The sequence below is a fragment of the Telopea speciosissima genome, chromosome 7, assembly GCF_018873765.1.
Source record: "Telopea speciosissima isolate NSW1024214 ecotype Mountain lineage chromosome 7, Tspe_v1, whole genome shotgun sequence".
Lineage (NCBI taxonomy): Eukaryota > Viridiplantae > Streptophyta > Magnoliopsida > Proteales > Proteaceae > Telopea > Telopea speciosissima.
In genome coordinates, this window is record NC_057922.1 from 1,066,337 (window position 1) to 1,081,944 (window position 15,608).

At 38.1% G+C, this 15,608-nt stretch overlaps 2 protein-coding genes across 3 annotated transcripts; one reads left to right on the forward strand and one right to left on the reverse strand.

The window, feature by feature from the left end:
- Positions 1–1,240: 1,240 nt before the first annotated feature.
- On the reverse strand, positions 1,241–4,301 carry LOC122667052 (ABC transporter G family member 1-like). 2 transcript variants are annotated; one of them, XM_043863230.1, is made up of 9 exons: positions 4,090–4,301; positions 3,817–3,899; positions 3,229–3,693; positions 2,946–3,032; positions 2,682–2,810; positions 2,390–2,581; positions 2,210–2,296; positions 1,426–2,087; positions 1,241–1,347 (listed from the first exon to the last, which is right to left on the reverse strand). In XM_043863230.1, exons 1-9 carry the CDS (start codon positions 4,265–4,267, stop codon positions 1,299–1,301), a joined length of 1,932 nt encoding a protein of 643 aa, XP_043719165.1. In that variant the 5' UTR covers positions 4,268–4,301; the 3' UTR covers positions 1,241–1,298. The 2 variants fall into 2 exon arrangements, with proteins under 2 accessions (XP_043719165.1, XP_043719163.1); XM_043863228.1 differs by having other exon boundaries at positions 1,241–1,355.
- An 8,258-nt stretch (positions 4,302–12,559) lies between these two features.
- Positions 12,560–15,046, forward strand: LOC122667275 (probable cysteine desulfurase). Its single transcript, XM_043863526.1, has 6 exons — positions 12,560–12,752; positions 12,866–13,367; positions 13,582–13,786; positions 13,932–14,423; positions 14,561–14,867; positions 14,940–15,046. The coding sequence occupies exons 1-6, from the start codon at positions 12,560–12,562 to the stop codon at positions 15,044–15,046; spliced, it is 1,806 nt and encodes a 601-aa protein (XP_043719461.1).
- The last annotated feature ends 562 nt before the right edge of the window (positions 15,047–15,608 follow it).

Here is a 15,608-nt window from a genome sequence, read left to right on the forward strand (position 1 = left end):
ATGTAGGGTTTCATTAAAAATTTGTAGCGATGGTTCTTTCTTTGTAAGCAATCTAAGAGAGGTGTGAGGATGAGCGACTGTAACATTTTCTCCATTGATAGTGATGCATATCTCATTCCACCGTGGACATAGACGAATTGGAACAAATTTTTTGTTTAATTTATAACAAAGATCTACCAAGAGAGAAAGGCATAAATTTTCTATGATAAAACTGATGGATACTCTTAAAAGATTGTAATTAACAATCTTGAATATTGAACTAATGGATTGGGAATGTTATTCTGATTAATTCTGTTTATACATTCTATTAACACATTGCAAGCAGTTTGTTTTGAAAGTTGAAAAATCTCTGTTGGGGTTGGGTACGTGTATCTTGTAATAAATAGGTCCACATAATTAGTATTGGGGAAGTAGTTTTCTATTCGGGAGTGTAGCCTACACCTACTTCCATGTGTCTATCTCTCTCCTCCTCAAAACAAGGGGGCAAAGTTGTCTTTTCATATGAGGAGAGAGATAGACTCATGGGAGTGCTAGCATAGGCCACACTCCCGGACACAGTTATTTTTCCCTTATTATTGGGTCTGTATTTGTAATTGGGTTGAGTTTGGGTCTATACATGTACAGGGTAGAATTGTAATTTTATGGGGATTAGGGTTTTGCTTATATATTCTCTACGGGAAAAACCTAAACACAAGCAAAAGGGGATCACTTTGTAAGGTAGCAAGTAGTGTAGAGAGTTTTCCATGTTTAGTGGAAGATTTGTGGTTCTATTGGATGAGTGTAAACATTTGTGTCGGACCACGTTAAAATTCTCATATTGTGTGAGATTGTTTGCTTGACTTCTTCCTTCCTTGTGATTGTACGTGCATTCTTACCTAATAAATAGTATTAGAGTCATGATTGTGGTAGAATCAGAGCGTGCAATCTACCTGATGAATTCGGAGAAGATCTTTCGCTTAATTACTTCTGTTTGGAAGAAAATATTGTTGGAATTCCATATTGAAGTAAAAGAAAACAAAATATCACAAGAGGTGCAAGAACAATCAGTTCTCTAAGAACAAGAGAAGCAAAGCTATGACTAACTAATAACAATAAAATTATTTTACCAAAATCCCTACTTCTCATTAGGACAAGTTCCTACAAACAAGGAAGTAGGAACCCGGGGCCTCAGACAAAAGATGAGAGTCCTCGGATTTCCAGGAGAGCGAATTGTTGATATGAGGAAATCTTAGGTCCAGTTTAATTACAAAGTAACTACCCAAAAGCTGAAGATAACGACACCTTAAACCTATTACAAATTAAAAGAGCAACATTTGATTACAACTTTGTTTCTCTCTCTCTCTCTCTCTCTCTCTCTATCTATATATATATATATATATATATATATATATATATATATATATATGTATATATATACCTTATGGCTTTGAGGAATCCACAACGAGATGGGTTGTTTCCTTAGGAGGGACAGCCTGACAACCTCTTATAATTGGCTTAACCTTTTCAATGGTCTTTATAATACCAAAGAACATGAAACGATACAGAAGCACCATACCAAACAAGATTGCAAAATCAACCCACTTAGAATACCCCATCTCCACTTGCCATATATTTCTCAAAATTTGATCTCCAGTGATGATGCTGGATGATCCTCCTGCTTGGTTATTAGGAAATGTTAACCCTTCAAACTCATTCTTGTAGAATCCTTGGTTGGCATACTTATGGAAGGCGATGTAGTACATGGGATACTTCCAAACAGGTTTAGGGAGATCATCCGGCAACCTAAAGAATCCACCATTCAACATCATCACTCCTTGAATCCCAGCTCCAGTAATAATTCCCATTAGGAAATCGGGTACGATACTCGCAACGATCATCATTAAACTCTCTACCAACATTATGCACATGAAAAGCACCAACGCAAAGAAGACGAAGTGTTCAATTCCTCCTTGAAGACCCACAAGATAATAAGCAATTGCCCCGGGGATCAGAGAATTTATAATCAAGTAAGGAATGGAAGAAAGTGTATTGCCAATAACAAATGCACCCACACCATAGTGCCCATTTAATCTCTCCCTTTGGAAGATCTGTTTTCGATCAAGAAGCCAAAAAAAAAAAAAAAACAAAGAAGCACAAATTTATTAATTTCCTGTTAGAAATAAGGAAAGTATTTGGTCTGGCTACATCAAGAGTGTAAACATCAACTCACCTTCATGTCTTCAACAAAAGAAGGGAATCCACCAATAGCCATAAATGTTAAGAATGCAGCTACAAACATGAGCATTGAACCTCTTGCCTGAAATTAAGTTCCAGATCGATCTTCAGATATATATATATATATATAACTCTATTGTCAGGTATGCTTCTCTATCAAAATGTACGTTTTTACCTGAATTGATCCATAAGTGTGACCAATATCATAATAGATTGTGCCCACACATAAGCAGAGTGCAATGTAGATGGCAAACCGCAACCAGTAGTATCCTAGATCACGAAACATATTCACACAGGATCTTCTTGTGAGAACAAGGGACTGAGTAAGGAATCCTGCTTGGCTCCCCTTCTTCACCACTGCTCCTTCCTTCAAAAAACAAAATTGATCTATTAATCCCTTTTAAGCATTAATTAGATGATGGTTTGAGTACAGGGTTGTGATTGAAAGACGGAGAAGATTAACATACCCTGTTGCGTAACTGAGACACCCATCTCTGAACTTGCTGGTATGTTTCAGATGTCTTATATGAATCCACAAGGACTTTAATGGCTTCCTCTGTGGTTAGAGTCTTGGCACCATGACCTTGTTCGATATCCTGGTGAGCCACAATTAATTAAGAATCTCTAGTTTTTAACTTTAATTATTACATAACAAATTAATTAGCAGATGATGATAGTGACACTAAAACATGACCTAGTCAGTGAAATAAGTTATTGCACTATTGAATTACCTGCTCAAAGTCTTTGTTGATTGTTCTGAGGAAGTGATCTGATGGGTTCATCAAAGTTGGACATGGGAATCCATTTAGAACGAAGAACTGCATTAAAATTCATGAAATTAAAGTTGTCTCATAAATGATTCAATTACGACATACAATTGCTTTTAGAAATGTTTATTTACAAGAAGGACGACAGAAACTCAAAATATATATATATATATATATATATATATATATATATATATATATATATATATATATATATATATATATATATATATATATTTTTAATTACCTCATTGGTTTGAGAAGCAGGACCGAAGAAAACCGTTGCTCCATAGGAGAGAAGACAGAGATTGTCGAAAAGCCCAAACACTTCAGTGCTGGGCTGATGGATGGAAGCGATTACAGTCCTTCCATCGTGCCGTACGAGTTTGGCGATTCGATTCATGACATGGAACGATGCGGCACTGTCAAGGCCGCTCGTGGGTTCGTCGAGGAAGAGAAGCTTGGGGCGAGTCAAGATCTCTATGCAAATGCTCACTCTCCTCTTTTGGCCACCGCTAAGTCCTTTCACACTCCACCCTCCTATCCTGGTATTCATGGCATCTTGCAAGCCCATCTCCCTAATGCTCGTCTCTGCTCTCTCCTTCTTCTCAGATTTTGACATCGAATCGGGCAGTTGCAGCTGGGCTGAGTAGTATACGGCCTCTCTCACCGTTAATGTGGTCATTAGTGTATCGTCTTGAGTCACGTACGCCTGTTAAGTATTAAAATTAGCCTCTAACGTCAGGACTTAAGAGAGAGAAAGATTAATTAGTTCAAGGAAAACAAAGGAATCAGGATTCAGAATTTTGAATTTGTCAGTAAAATTCATGATTACCGAAGTGCCAAACGCCAGCATTTGTTTGCGGCCATTGACAAGCACCTCTCCTGCTGATTGCCTTGTGTTTGAACCAAGACGCCCTGTAACAATATTAATTATCCCGATCCATTAATTACAGCCGCACCTGCTGCTTCGCTTCGTTAGCAAAGAAAATGAAATGGAATTGGGAATTGAGAGGGAATTAGCTAGGGTAGCGCATTTGGATTTATGCAACTCTGCAGCAGGGCAAATTTAAGAAATTTGGGTTAATTACCACACCACATGCAGTACCTGCCAAGGTATCGAGAAGGGTGGACTTGCCGCAACCAGAAGGACCCATGATGGCCAAGAGCTCACCCGGTTGAGCGTATCCGGTGAGCCCCTGCAGGATTGCTCGTGTTCCACCTTTCCCATTGGAAACCCTCACCCACACATCCTCCCATGTCAAGTAGACACCATTTCCATTCATTAAATCCTCCGATCCACCCTGGTTATAAAAATTTTGGTTTCTCTGGGAAATGGTTCGCTGCATCTCTGCTTGAAACTGGATTCCCTTATTTCCAACGTCAACTCGAAAGGTTGTTGGGGTCTTGATCACCTTGTGGGGGGTGGTCATGATGAACTCATCATCATCAGGCTGGGTGATCTCAGGTTTGAAAAAGGAAGTAGTGAAAGGGAAGAGCTTCTGGGTGGAATTGTAGGAAGTGTTTCCTCTGTCGTACTCGGAGGCAAAGCTCTCCATCTCATGAGAATCGTCGTCGTCTCTAACCTCTGCAGAGGGTGGTGGTGGTGATTCATGCTGGTTATTAATATTGGGTGATCTCGTAGGAGTTGGACTAGGTGTCCATCTTGGGACACTGAAGAGTACCGGGGAACTCATGTCCTCTCTATTTTAGCAACAAATTAACTTTGTTTGTCCTTGGAGATCTAGCTAGCTGAGACTAAAAGAGAGAATAAATAAGCAAGAGTACGGACACAAGTAATTCAGTGTAGACAAGAAGAAAATGGTGGGTCTATGAAGCTTCAAGAGAGACAGAGGGGTTGATGGTTGGATTGAACTTGAAGAAACGCAAGCAAAAGTGTAGGACTATAAATAAGGGATGGGAAGGGTGTCTGTTTGAAACTTAGTAATAACCATGACGATGACACGAAGAAGATGTAGTGAGGGCATCTCCCCAAATTTTTTTTTTTTTTTTTTTTTTCTTTTGTTTTGGGTGGGGTGGGAGGTAAACATGGATTTTAAATTACAAGTTTCATTAATCCATGGAATGGAATTGAGCGAAATAGTTTCACAAGTCAAGAACCGGGTTCTCCTGATAAAGCCACACTATTTTCTTCTTTCTTGAAATAAAAAAACGAAAATACACATGATTCCAAATTAGATGTCAAATGAATTGTAACAATAATTAATTTGAGGCATTACTCGTGGAGAATTTTTGTAACACATATTCCGATTGATTTGACAGTAGCGTAAGAAATGGAGAGTGGAAATTAAACTGAGTTAGTAGAAAGTAGCAGAGTATGATAGCATTTCAAGTGAAATTAAAGAGCTAGGACATTATTTCACCGCAGCCCTCCAGAGTCTCGATCCACACCGTGAAAGTCAGTGCGGCAATGGAGAATAAATTGGAGATGAAGAAGATACGTATATGTGGAATGGACCATTTTATCGATTATTGTATTGTCTGAGAAAAATCCATTCCTCTGACTTATTGGAGGTTAATTAAGAGTAGTAGCTAGATAGCACAGTTGTTGTAACACTTCAACTAAGTGAAGTGAAGAAGGAATAAAGCTAGTAGTAATTAGGATTAGTTGAAATAAACTTAGAATTTGAGGAAGATCGAATATAATTAATGTTGAATTGTTCGATACTAAAATTTTCATGTTTCCCTTGACTTTGATTTAATGTTATTAATTTATTATTACAGAGGGAGGAGGGTAAGGCCGAAAGGAAAGGAAAGGAAAGGGGGTTATCCGAAATGATCATCAGATCATCGGAGTTGTTGTTGTTGATCACTTTGATCGGTGTTTTCATCACCAATTAGTTTTACCCTTGTCTTTTGCCATGTTTTAAGGGATTGCGTTCCTTAACCTGCTGCATAGTTTACCCTAGCACCTCTTTCTTGTGTCTCTCTTTCTATTCTCAAAGGGGACATATATGTTATTTCAAAATAGAGAGAAAGAGAGAGAGACTAGCCTATGCTATGCGGATCTTTATCCCCTCAATTTGTCTGCCCCTCAATTTCCTCAATTCCATCTAATAGGGTTGTGGAAATAACCATCCTACCCTCTGCCCGAACACACTGCCCAGGGTGGGATCCACCTCCCTCTATTAGAGGGAATTGAGGAAATTGACAGGTAGGCAAGCAAATTGAGGTGATATTTTTCCATGCTGTGTAGCCTGGCTTTCATATTTAATGGCTCCCATAAATAAATATGGCAAAGAAAAAAGAACGCTACCCAGCTAGTCAAGTGGTTCTAGTACCCAGCCACAAAAAATGTATGAAATGACCATTCAACCTCCTATGAATTCAAAATCTCATCCAATTATGTGTCGCTGCACATGCTCTCATTGGTGTAGGAGCTACACGACCAGGTAGCTATCCCTTGCCCATATATTAATTGCTTTTTTGGAGAAGAATCGACATTCGTATATTAACATCAATGGAAAAAGGAAGAGGTATGTTGCATTTTAGTGGGTGTCTGTCATGAAGGAGGCTCACGTGGTTATTGAAGAGAGATAGGAAAAAAGTGGACTGTAAAAGGACGACAAAAAATGGAAATAAAACAAGCAACCACAAATCAAATGAACATAATATTTAACGTGAGAAACCTTTCAATTTGAAGCAAAAAACCACGGGACAACTCCGAGAATAATCCGCTAAATCAAATAAAGGATTACAATGATTCACTTCTCAAGTTTATATCCAAATTTGAGATACACCACAAGATTGAGAAAGAAATAACAAGCATTTGGAGAGATTACAAGGTTTCCTCACACTTTAACGAAAATACTGCCAATTAACCTCTAAAAGACAAAAAAAATTCTCCCAAGCTTGAGAACCTAACCAAATAAGCAAACTGCAGCTTCGGTTACCCGATTGAACAAGAGCATGAGATATAACAAAACAACCTTAAGAATGACCTAATCCGTGAGAATAAACTTTTACAAAAAAAATAATAAATCTGCACTTCTTCTCAAAGAGTTCCAAGAACAAACTTGTGCTTCTTAGCTTCACAAGCAAGCATGAATTCTTACTCTTCTCAAACCTTGCACTTTCTCTCTCCTTAGAGAAAATCCATTAATTCTCCTTCTTTCTTTTCTTGGAAGAAAACCCCACTACACACTTCACAAAGTGATTCTTTGAATTCTTCCGCTTCTTTTTTTTTTTTGATGAAAAGCAGATCACATTAAGTAAAGAAGTTAAACATACAGACTTCAGCCGAATTAGTTATCCTGGCATGTGTTGCCAGGGAATGTGCAGGTGAAATCAAAGATCTATGTTGTTTCAAAATAGTTACAAACCCAAATGTTGATAATAAGGATTGTATGTCAAAGAGTAAATGATACAGATCCCAAGGCCATGGGTGTTCTTCCGGATCCATAAGCCAGCCCTGCACCTCAGTTGAGTCGGTCCATATGATCAGGTCCCTGCATTCCAGATTTAGTGCCTTTTGGATCCCTTCTTTAACTCCTCTGAGTTCCGTTTCCTGTGGTGATCCTGCAAGACCAGAATTCATACACCAGTCCACAATTTCATTGTTAGGGAAAACAAAGGCTCCCCAACCTCCCTTCTTGGTAGTTGGTTCAAAACTGCCATATGAGATGATGAGATTGCAACATGTTGTATCCCGGTTAAGGTAAAACTCAATGGTAGGCTTATCAGCATTCAGAGTATTGACCTCAGTACTGGGTAAATGTAGGTCCGAGACTCCTCCGTGAAGAATCCTATTGTCCCTTACCCACGTAGAGATATTATGCATGATTGAAGTGGGGCAGAATTCTTCCTCTTCTCTTCCATGTGTTTTGGATCCAACTTAATCCAAACACCCAAACAACTCCACATGGGATTAGATCAACATAGTTCAATACCAAACACTTACAACCCTAGCCTAGGGATCTCCAAATTTTACTGTGGCAACTTTAAAACAAAGCTTAAAGCTTGGATTGGTCAAATGTTTTTAAGTAGTCGGTTGAGGTGGTTTTCTAATCCAAATATATATCGAAAGTCTTCATTAGACAAGAATTAGGAATGGATCTTTCTTAAATTTTTGTTTCTTTTGGATTACTTCTTCTGATTGAAAAACAGAATGATTTTAAAAAACAATAATATGCCCTTGGATCGATTTTTCAAAGCTTGATTTAGTCCCGATCGATGTGTTTTAACTTCCACAAAAATAATATTTTAAGATTCAAAGAAATGAGTCAATTTGTCTTATCTTTTTAGCTAAGAAGAAAGCTCTTGTTTTCTTATAAGGGAAAAGATTCTTTGAGCAAGTGGTTTAGGGATACGTACCAATGATGTGCGATAGTATATCGTACATAGGAAGACGACAATGTCATTTCATGTGAAAAGGAGAGATAGATACAAAACTGCATGTATACCTTGCCCTGACAGCTCAGAAAACCTAAATGTTTCTCGATTGAATGGAGAGCTCACATGGTGTGGTGTGGGAATGTGTAAATTTAATTTGGATTTCTTTGTGGGTAGACCGTTTCTCCCATTCTCTGCCTTTCATGTATAGAAAAAGGTTCTCACATAAAAATTTTAAATCATTGTCTCTCGCAAAAATAATAAATAAAATATTTCATGTGAGAAGACATAGAAAACCCTAGAGGTTAAGAGAAGGGTTGTCCAAAAAAATATATATATATATATATGCTATGAACTAGTTGAAGATAGATGAAAGACGTGGCAGGATTCGATCTTGTATTCCCATCCTGCCATCTATGGATTAAATATATGACCGACCATTTTACTAAACCCAAAGACTTTGGTTGTTGCATCTTTCCACACCAAGAACTGATTGTGTGCACGAAATAATTAACAATTGCTGCTTGGAACTATTTAGGACATGGAACTTCATTTCTCATGCATCTAAAATTCTTTATATGGAGGACCAATATTTCACGGAATAATAATAATTAACAATTGATTGGACTTAGAAAATACAACTTTAATTATATTCCCATCATCTAACATTCTCTTTTATTAAATCAACCTTTATCTTCACTTATTGGGTGTCAGAACCTCGTGCAAATTAAAATAAAAAAAATGAGAAAAAGAACGCCACCTGCCTATATATATCCTAATCACTTAAAAATTTATGTAAATTAATCTATGTAAGTGTGAACAAATGACAGATATCCCAAGGATTGAAACTTGAAAGCATAATGTGAAAGTTTTTTGTTTAAGTGTGTTTTAATTAAAGTTCATGAATAAACTAATTCAGGATTCTCTTACGTCTTAGATATATATAATTATTTTGGGAATTGCTAGGTAGTCCGTAGTCCCAACTTCCAACTCCCAATCCAATATTGCTTCAAAGTCAAAATATTGGCTTTGGCTTTGGCTTTGGCTGGTTAAGAATTTGATAACTAAGGAAGCAGTTGAGATATCAACCAAAGTGGAAAAAGGAATCATCAAGGATTATATCATACAATAAAAATGCATTTTTTTTTTCTTTATTTTAATTTTGAAACCAATGTATTAAGTTTGTATAAAAAATGTACAAAATGATCTATATACCAAAATATGATCAGAAACATTCGAAATTTAGCCAATATAATTATTACATGTACATACAATCCTCAAAAGTCAAAACAAGACAAAACAAAGACAATTAAAATATTATTCAGTTTGCCATGTAATTAATTGTTTTTATCAATATAATTTTTTCATGTTCTATATATCCCTCTTCTTGTGGAAGCTTCACTCTGCACCTCGATCATATATAAGTTTCCCCGTCACTTAGTTTAGTTTATGATGAATGAAACCCATAGATTATTTATCTAATAAATAAGGAAAACATTGCCCAAGTCGCCTAATATACTCTATTAATTAGATGCCAGTACTTCGATCGATTGAACGTGGTATGCTTTAATTAAATACAAGTTTTAATTCTAATAAGATCGATCCACCGAGTGGGTGGCTTTTTAATTAAAATAAATTAAGACTACGTACTGCTCCTCCACGGACACAACATAACGCGTAAGACATTACTACACTGCATGCAACACCACCACGCCACTCAACGTCGTTGTACGTACGTGATGGAAAAGTTAATTGATATATCAAGTCCTAGGGGCGCTGTTCTATGTGCCGGCTGCGCCCAGGCATATGGGGGTGGGCACAATGATCACCCTGCCCACCTGAGTGGCAGGCCCATGTGTCTGGGCGCAGCCTGCGTTGTGGCACAAAGAGCATTTTCCCTAAGTCTTATTAGGAAGATGGGGTACGTACGATAACTAGAAAGCTAGCTGCTAGGTCGTGTGGCCCCTGTGCCAGCACCGGGCCCATGGTGCCCAAGCATTTTTTAACATGGGGCGAGATGGTCATTTCACCACCACCTATTTCTCGGCATAGCTAAGGGCGTGCCACCAAGTAGCGTTCTTTTCCCTTTATGTATGGTAAATTTTTATTTTTTTTTTTGGTGGATAAAAAGTTTTAAGTAAAAAGGCAAGGGCACAGAGCACGAATCGTGTCGTTGTACAAGTACGATCCAATGCCCTCCAAGGCTAGTCACATGGAATCCTCTCCTCTTGTGGGTCCCACAGTGGATTCCATGTGACTGGCCCTAGAGGACATTAGACGATACTTGTACAAGGACAAGATCATGCTCAAGGGCACACCCCCAAGTGCTCAACATGTATCATTCTCTCTCCTCCCACTTTGGAGAAGACTCCTTTGCCTTCCTATGTCCAGCCCCTTTACGGAGGGTTTCAAATGATGTTCATAGGGTATCGTGCAACAGTAGGGAATAATTTCGACCATTCATAAATAGAAGACAGAGAAGTACAACATTGATGGCTGTACTTTTTCTTCACGCATGGTAAAAGAATATTTTCTCCTAAAAATGCATTCTAATTCTTGCGGGTGAACGTACACTTTTGTCCCTATTTTCTTATTAAAAAAACTAATTTTTTTTTTTTGTATTTTTACCCCTATCCGTAAAGCTAGATCGGATCGATATAGGGATCAATCTCGGCTAATCCGATCAGATACCTCAAACCATGGTAGTTAATTTATCCCTATCCAAAAATGCACTGTAATAAAGTTCTTACTCTCTCTCTCTCCCTACAACAACATGTAAGTTTCTTCTCCAAATCCCTTAGTTTATTGTGATGGGAAGTGTCGACATGTACAAGAAATGTAAGGCTTCCTTTCATTTCCTTACCTTTCAAGGAAAAAATTCTTTATTAAGATACTAATACGAACGAAGATTTTCATTTGTGGGGACTGGGGAGAGTATACCGATTAACCACAAATGAAGCTAAAGAAGTATATTAAATTAAGGAGTCGTTACCATGCAAGCAATTCTTAATGTCCCACAAATATTAATATATATATATCAAAACTAATTAATCAAATTTCTGCTTAATTTCCAAAAGGGGAAAGCATCTGCAATTGTTATGCTGCATCCAACCGAAAAACACTATAACCCCTCCCCGCCCAGCCCCGCCCCGCAGTGCAGATTATAAATTAATTAGGTCGAATCATGTATCTGGGGGGCTCAATATTGCTAGCTCCACCTGTTTATGGTGATGAGTTGGATTAGAAAATTTGGATTGATCTTATCCGTAATTCTTGATATATATATTTCGTAGGAGAGAGGAAATTTCGCAGATCAGATCGAATAAGGGACCAAGTCAAGGTTCTTCAATCTTAAGTTGTTACATCTACAATAGCGTGTTTATTACTTACTTTATGACTCCAACAACCAACCTTGAAAGACCTGACCTTTTCTTAATTAGGTTTTGATATTTCAATAATGTCGGAAACGATATATTACCCCAACCACGCCCATACGGCCATACATACCGATTCTCGAGTAACCCATGCATACCGACACGGTCATGACGAACATAGGCTGGCCCATCCCAATATCCTATAAACTTAATTCAGAATCCCGTGCACCATAGTCAAATGTAATTCTCTCTTTTTATTTTTTTATTTTTTTATTTTTAATCGTCGTTGTTGATTTGCATGCCTTACTACCCAAGAGGCCAAGACTGGGTACACGTACCATCTAAATTCTTTATGTTTTTCTTCGCTTCCTTACACCTGTCATTGACTGATTCCATCATATTCAATATATATATATATATATATACTGTTCATCTTCCTTCCATCATATCTCCAAAGTTTCACATAGGTCACACACACACACACACACACACACCTGCTTCTTCGACTTATTAATATTATTCTTCTAGTTTGACTTTGGTCCCCTTGTTGAATCATCATTTTCAATTATACTTCAACATCATAGCTACCTATCTATCTTGTTTGTCAAACCCTGGTTTGATTAATTAATTAATTAAATCGTGGAAGAATCCGAGCAACCCAAGGTTGAGTTGGAAAAAGGGCTATGGCGTGGCACCTGATCAAGGAAGCTAAGGATGCTGATGCTCACCGGAAGCCACCATAAAAATCCCATCATGAGTACCTTTTGGTCCAAAAAGTAGTAGTAAAAGTTGATTCAGAGGACCACCACCCACCCTATCCGTCAATCAGAATCGTCCTTTGGGGTGCTTGAAATGGATGTTACCAATAAGACGGATCCCCCACAGACCAAACTCGCATGGTTGCGCTCACAGGTGATCGGAGAAAGTGTCGAATTCGATACCCCATTTGGAAAACGCCGCCTCACCTATGCGGATCATACTGCCTCCGGCAGAGGCCTTCGCTATATTGAAGACTTCATTATCAATAATGTTCTTCCTTTCTATGGTATATATCTATGATGAGAATTAATCAAGAGTTGTCTTGTAGATGTAATATTTGTGAATTTCATTCATTTTGATTTTGATTTTGATTTTGATTTTGTATAAATATGGGGGTAGGGAACACACATACAAGTGACAGCTACGTGGGTCACAAGACCAGCAAGATGGTGAAGGAGGCCACCAGGTACATCAAGAGTTGCCTTGGTGCAGGATCAAATGATGCACTCCTATTCTGTGGCTCTGGCACCACTGCAGCTATCAAGCGCCTTCAAGAGGTGATGGGAATCACGGTGCCTTGTACCATGAGAGATAGGTTAATCCAAAGGCTGAGGATTGAGGAGAGATGGGTTGTGTTTGTTGGGCCATACGAGCACCACTCCAATCTCCTTTCATGGCGGAATAGCCTGGCTGAGGTGATCGAGATTGGGCTTGACGATAACGGATTGCTAGATATGGAAGCTCTGAAGCACCAACTCAAATTTTACAAGGATGCCAATCGTCCTATGTTGGGTTCATTCTCAGCTTGTAGCAATGTTACTGGAATCTACTCTGACACAACTACGATTGCCCGCCTTCTTCACCAACATGGAGCTTTTGCTTGTTTCGATTTCGCTGCAAGGTATAGTTTCAACTTGTTTATTTGTTGTTGTTCGAATTGTAGTCATGATCACTATCCACTTCATTACATGCATCGCTAGTCTAGTCTTATTAATGATGTTTCATTCTTACAATTAATTTTGTTTGTTGTAAATATTCCTGTGCTTAATTTGCATGATATATATAAGTAATTATTTATTAACAGTACTAGCTATTTAATTAATTTGTATATATAGTGGTCCTTATGTGGAGATCAACATGCGATCAGGTGAGTTGGAGGGGTATGATGCCATTTTTTTGAGCCTACATAAGTTCCTCGGCGGGCCTGGAACCCCTGGCATCCTTTTGATGAACAAGGCCTTGTACAAGTTGACATCTTTTGCCGCCCCTTCTACTCCTGGAGGTGGAACTGTTGATTTTGTCAATGGTTTCAGTGAAAAGGTAAACAAACTCCCGATCCATCCATCCATCCATCCATCCATCCCTCACTCCAATTGACTCTACCTTTTAATATTATCTACTTAATTAATCAATCGTAGACTTAATTAGCCAAATTGCAATTTAATTTGATTTCAATTCATAGCAGCACACGTTGTACTATGAAGATGTAGAAGAGAGGGAAGACGCCGGAACTCCACCTATAGTGCAGAAGATAAGAGCTGCACTTGCTTTCTGGGTGAAGGACTTCATCGGTTACGATGTGATCGAAAAGCAGGAACAAGTCTACATAAGTGAAGCCCTCAACAGACTTCTTCCCAATCCCAACATATGGGTTTTAGGGAATACAAGGGCACCTCGACTAGCCATCCTCTCTTTCCTTATTTTCTCCACCACAAATTCTTCCTCCTCCTATGACCACCACTTAAACACTGAAAGAGCTGATCCAAGTCTTTATATGTGGGCAGAGACGGGTAACAAGAGAGACAAGCCTCTCCATGGTCCATTTGTGGCAAAGCTCCTGAATGACCTCTTTGGCATCCAAGCTCGAGCTGGTTGCGCTTGTGCAGCACCCTATGGTCACCATTTACTTGGCGTCGATGAGGCTCGTTCACTAGCCTTCCGATCTGCCATCCAAAAGGTAAGTTAATATATATATATATATTGGTTCGGTTTAATTCACCATCACTTACATTCTTTAAACTGATCAAGAGTTCATATTATTAATTATTGTAACAACGTACCCACACTAGTTTTGAAACTCTTGTACGTACGTAGGGCTACGCAGGTGTGAAACCAGGATGGACCAGAGTTAGCTTCCCCTATTACATGTCAAGTGAAGAGTTTGAGTTCATCCTAGTTGCATTGGAGTTCATTGCGCTATACGGTCAGCTCTTCCTACCACTATACAGCTTCAATTGGAAAACAGGAAATTGGAGCTTCAAGTCAAGAGAATTCATGGAGAATATACTAGGGGAGGAGGAGGACTACAACCCTATAAATCTCAATGTGAGTAGTGATTTGTCATCATCACTACTGGAGCAGAATCCTACTAAGCCTGCAGCTGGGATGAAAATCAATAGCAATTTTATTAGATCTATGCACGGTGATGGAGGAGATAAGAAGGTTGATAGGATGATTATTAGTAAATATGCTTCATACTTAGAAACTGCTAAGTATGTGGCCAACTTCCTCCCCAACTTCCCTCCCCAACGTAGGGTTCCAAAAGATATAGATCCAACCCTCGCACATTTTAGGGTATAGATCCACTTGCTTTCTCTTGCCTACCATTGCATATATATTTAACTCTACATATATAGGGGATTGTTTGTTAAGAATCCTTAACATTATGGCCATGTACAAAGCTTCCCCAAATCGAATCTCTTATTTATATTGTATTCTTTTTCCCTCCCCTCCAATTAGGTCGTGATATAAATAATAAAATTTAGGGAAAATTCTGTTTCCCAATTTTTTAATTTTTTTTTTGGGTAAAATTATATTTCCCAATCTAAGAAGGGGAGTTTTAAACTCCAAAAAGGCAGAAGTATATTTTTTTTCTTTAATTTTGCTACTTTAAGCCAAAGTTAACATTCTAGGCAGGAGCATAGTCAACAAATTCGTGAAAAATTTAGAAAATTTTAATTTGGCAAAAATTTAATATGAATCCCAATCAGTTTGAAAATTCTTGGAAAAAAAAAAAAAAACACTCCCGAATTTTTTAGATAATTTCAACCCGACAAAAAAAAAAAAAAAATGAGAAAATGAACTGTTTTTTCGGTCAAATTCTAAAACATAAACAATTAATCCATGATTTAATCTGAATTCA

Excerpts from the sequence above, each read along its gene's own strand:
- LOC122667052 (XM_043863228.1), bottom strand. The coding sequence starts at position 4,267 with ATGAATGGAAATGGTGTCTACTTGACATGGGAGGATGTGTGGGTGAGG. Across the intron at positions 2,811-2,945 it reads TCAACAAAGACTTTGAGCAG|GATATCGAACAAGGTCATGG; the intron begins GTAATTCAATAG and ends GTGGCTCACCAG. Across the intron at positions 1,356-1,425 it reads CTCGTTGTGGATTCCTCAAA|AGAGAGAGAGAGAGAGAGAG; the intron begins GCCATAAGGTAT and ends ATATATAGATAG.
- LOC122667275 (XM_043863526.1), top strand. The coding sequence starts at position 12,560 with ATGGATGTTACCAATAAGACGGATCCCCCACAGACCAAACTCGCATGG. Across the intron at positions 12,753-12,865 it reads TAATGTTCTTCCTTTCTATG|GGAACACACATACAAGTGAC; the intron begins GTATATATCTAT and ends ATATGGGGGTAG. Across the intron at positions 13,787-13,931 it reads TCAATGGTTTCAGTGAAAAG|CACACGTTGTACTATGAAGA; the intron begins GTAAACAAACTC and ends AATTCATAGCAG.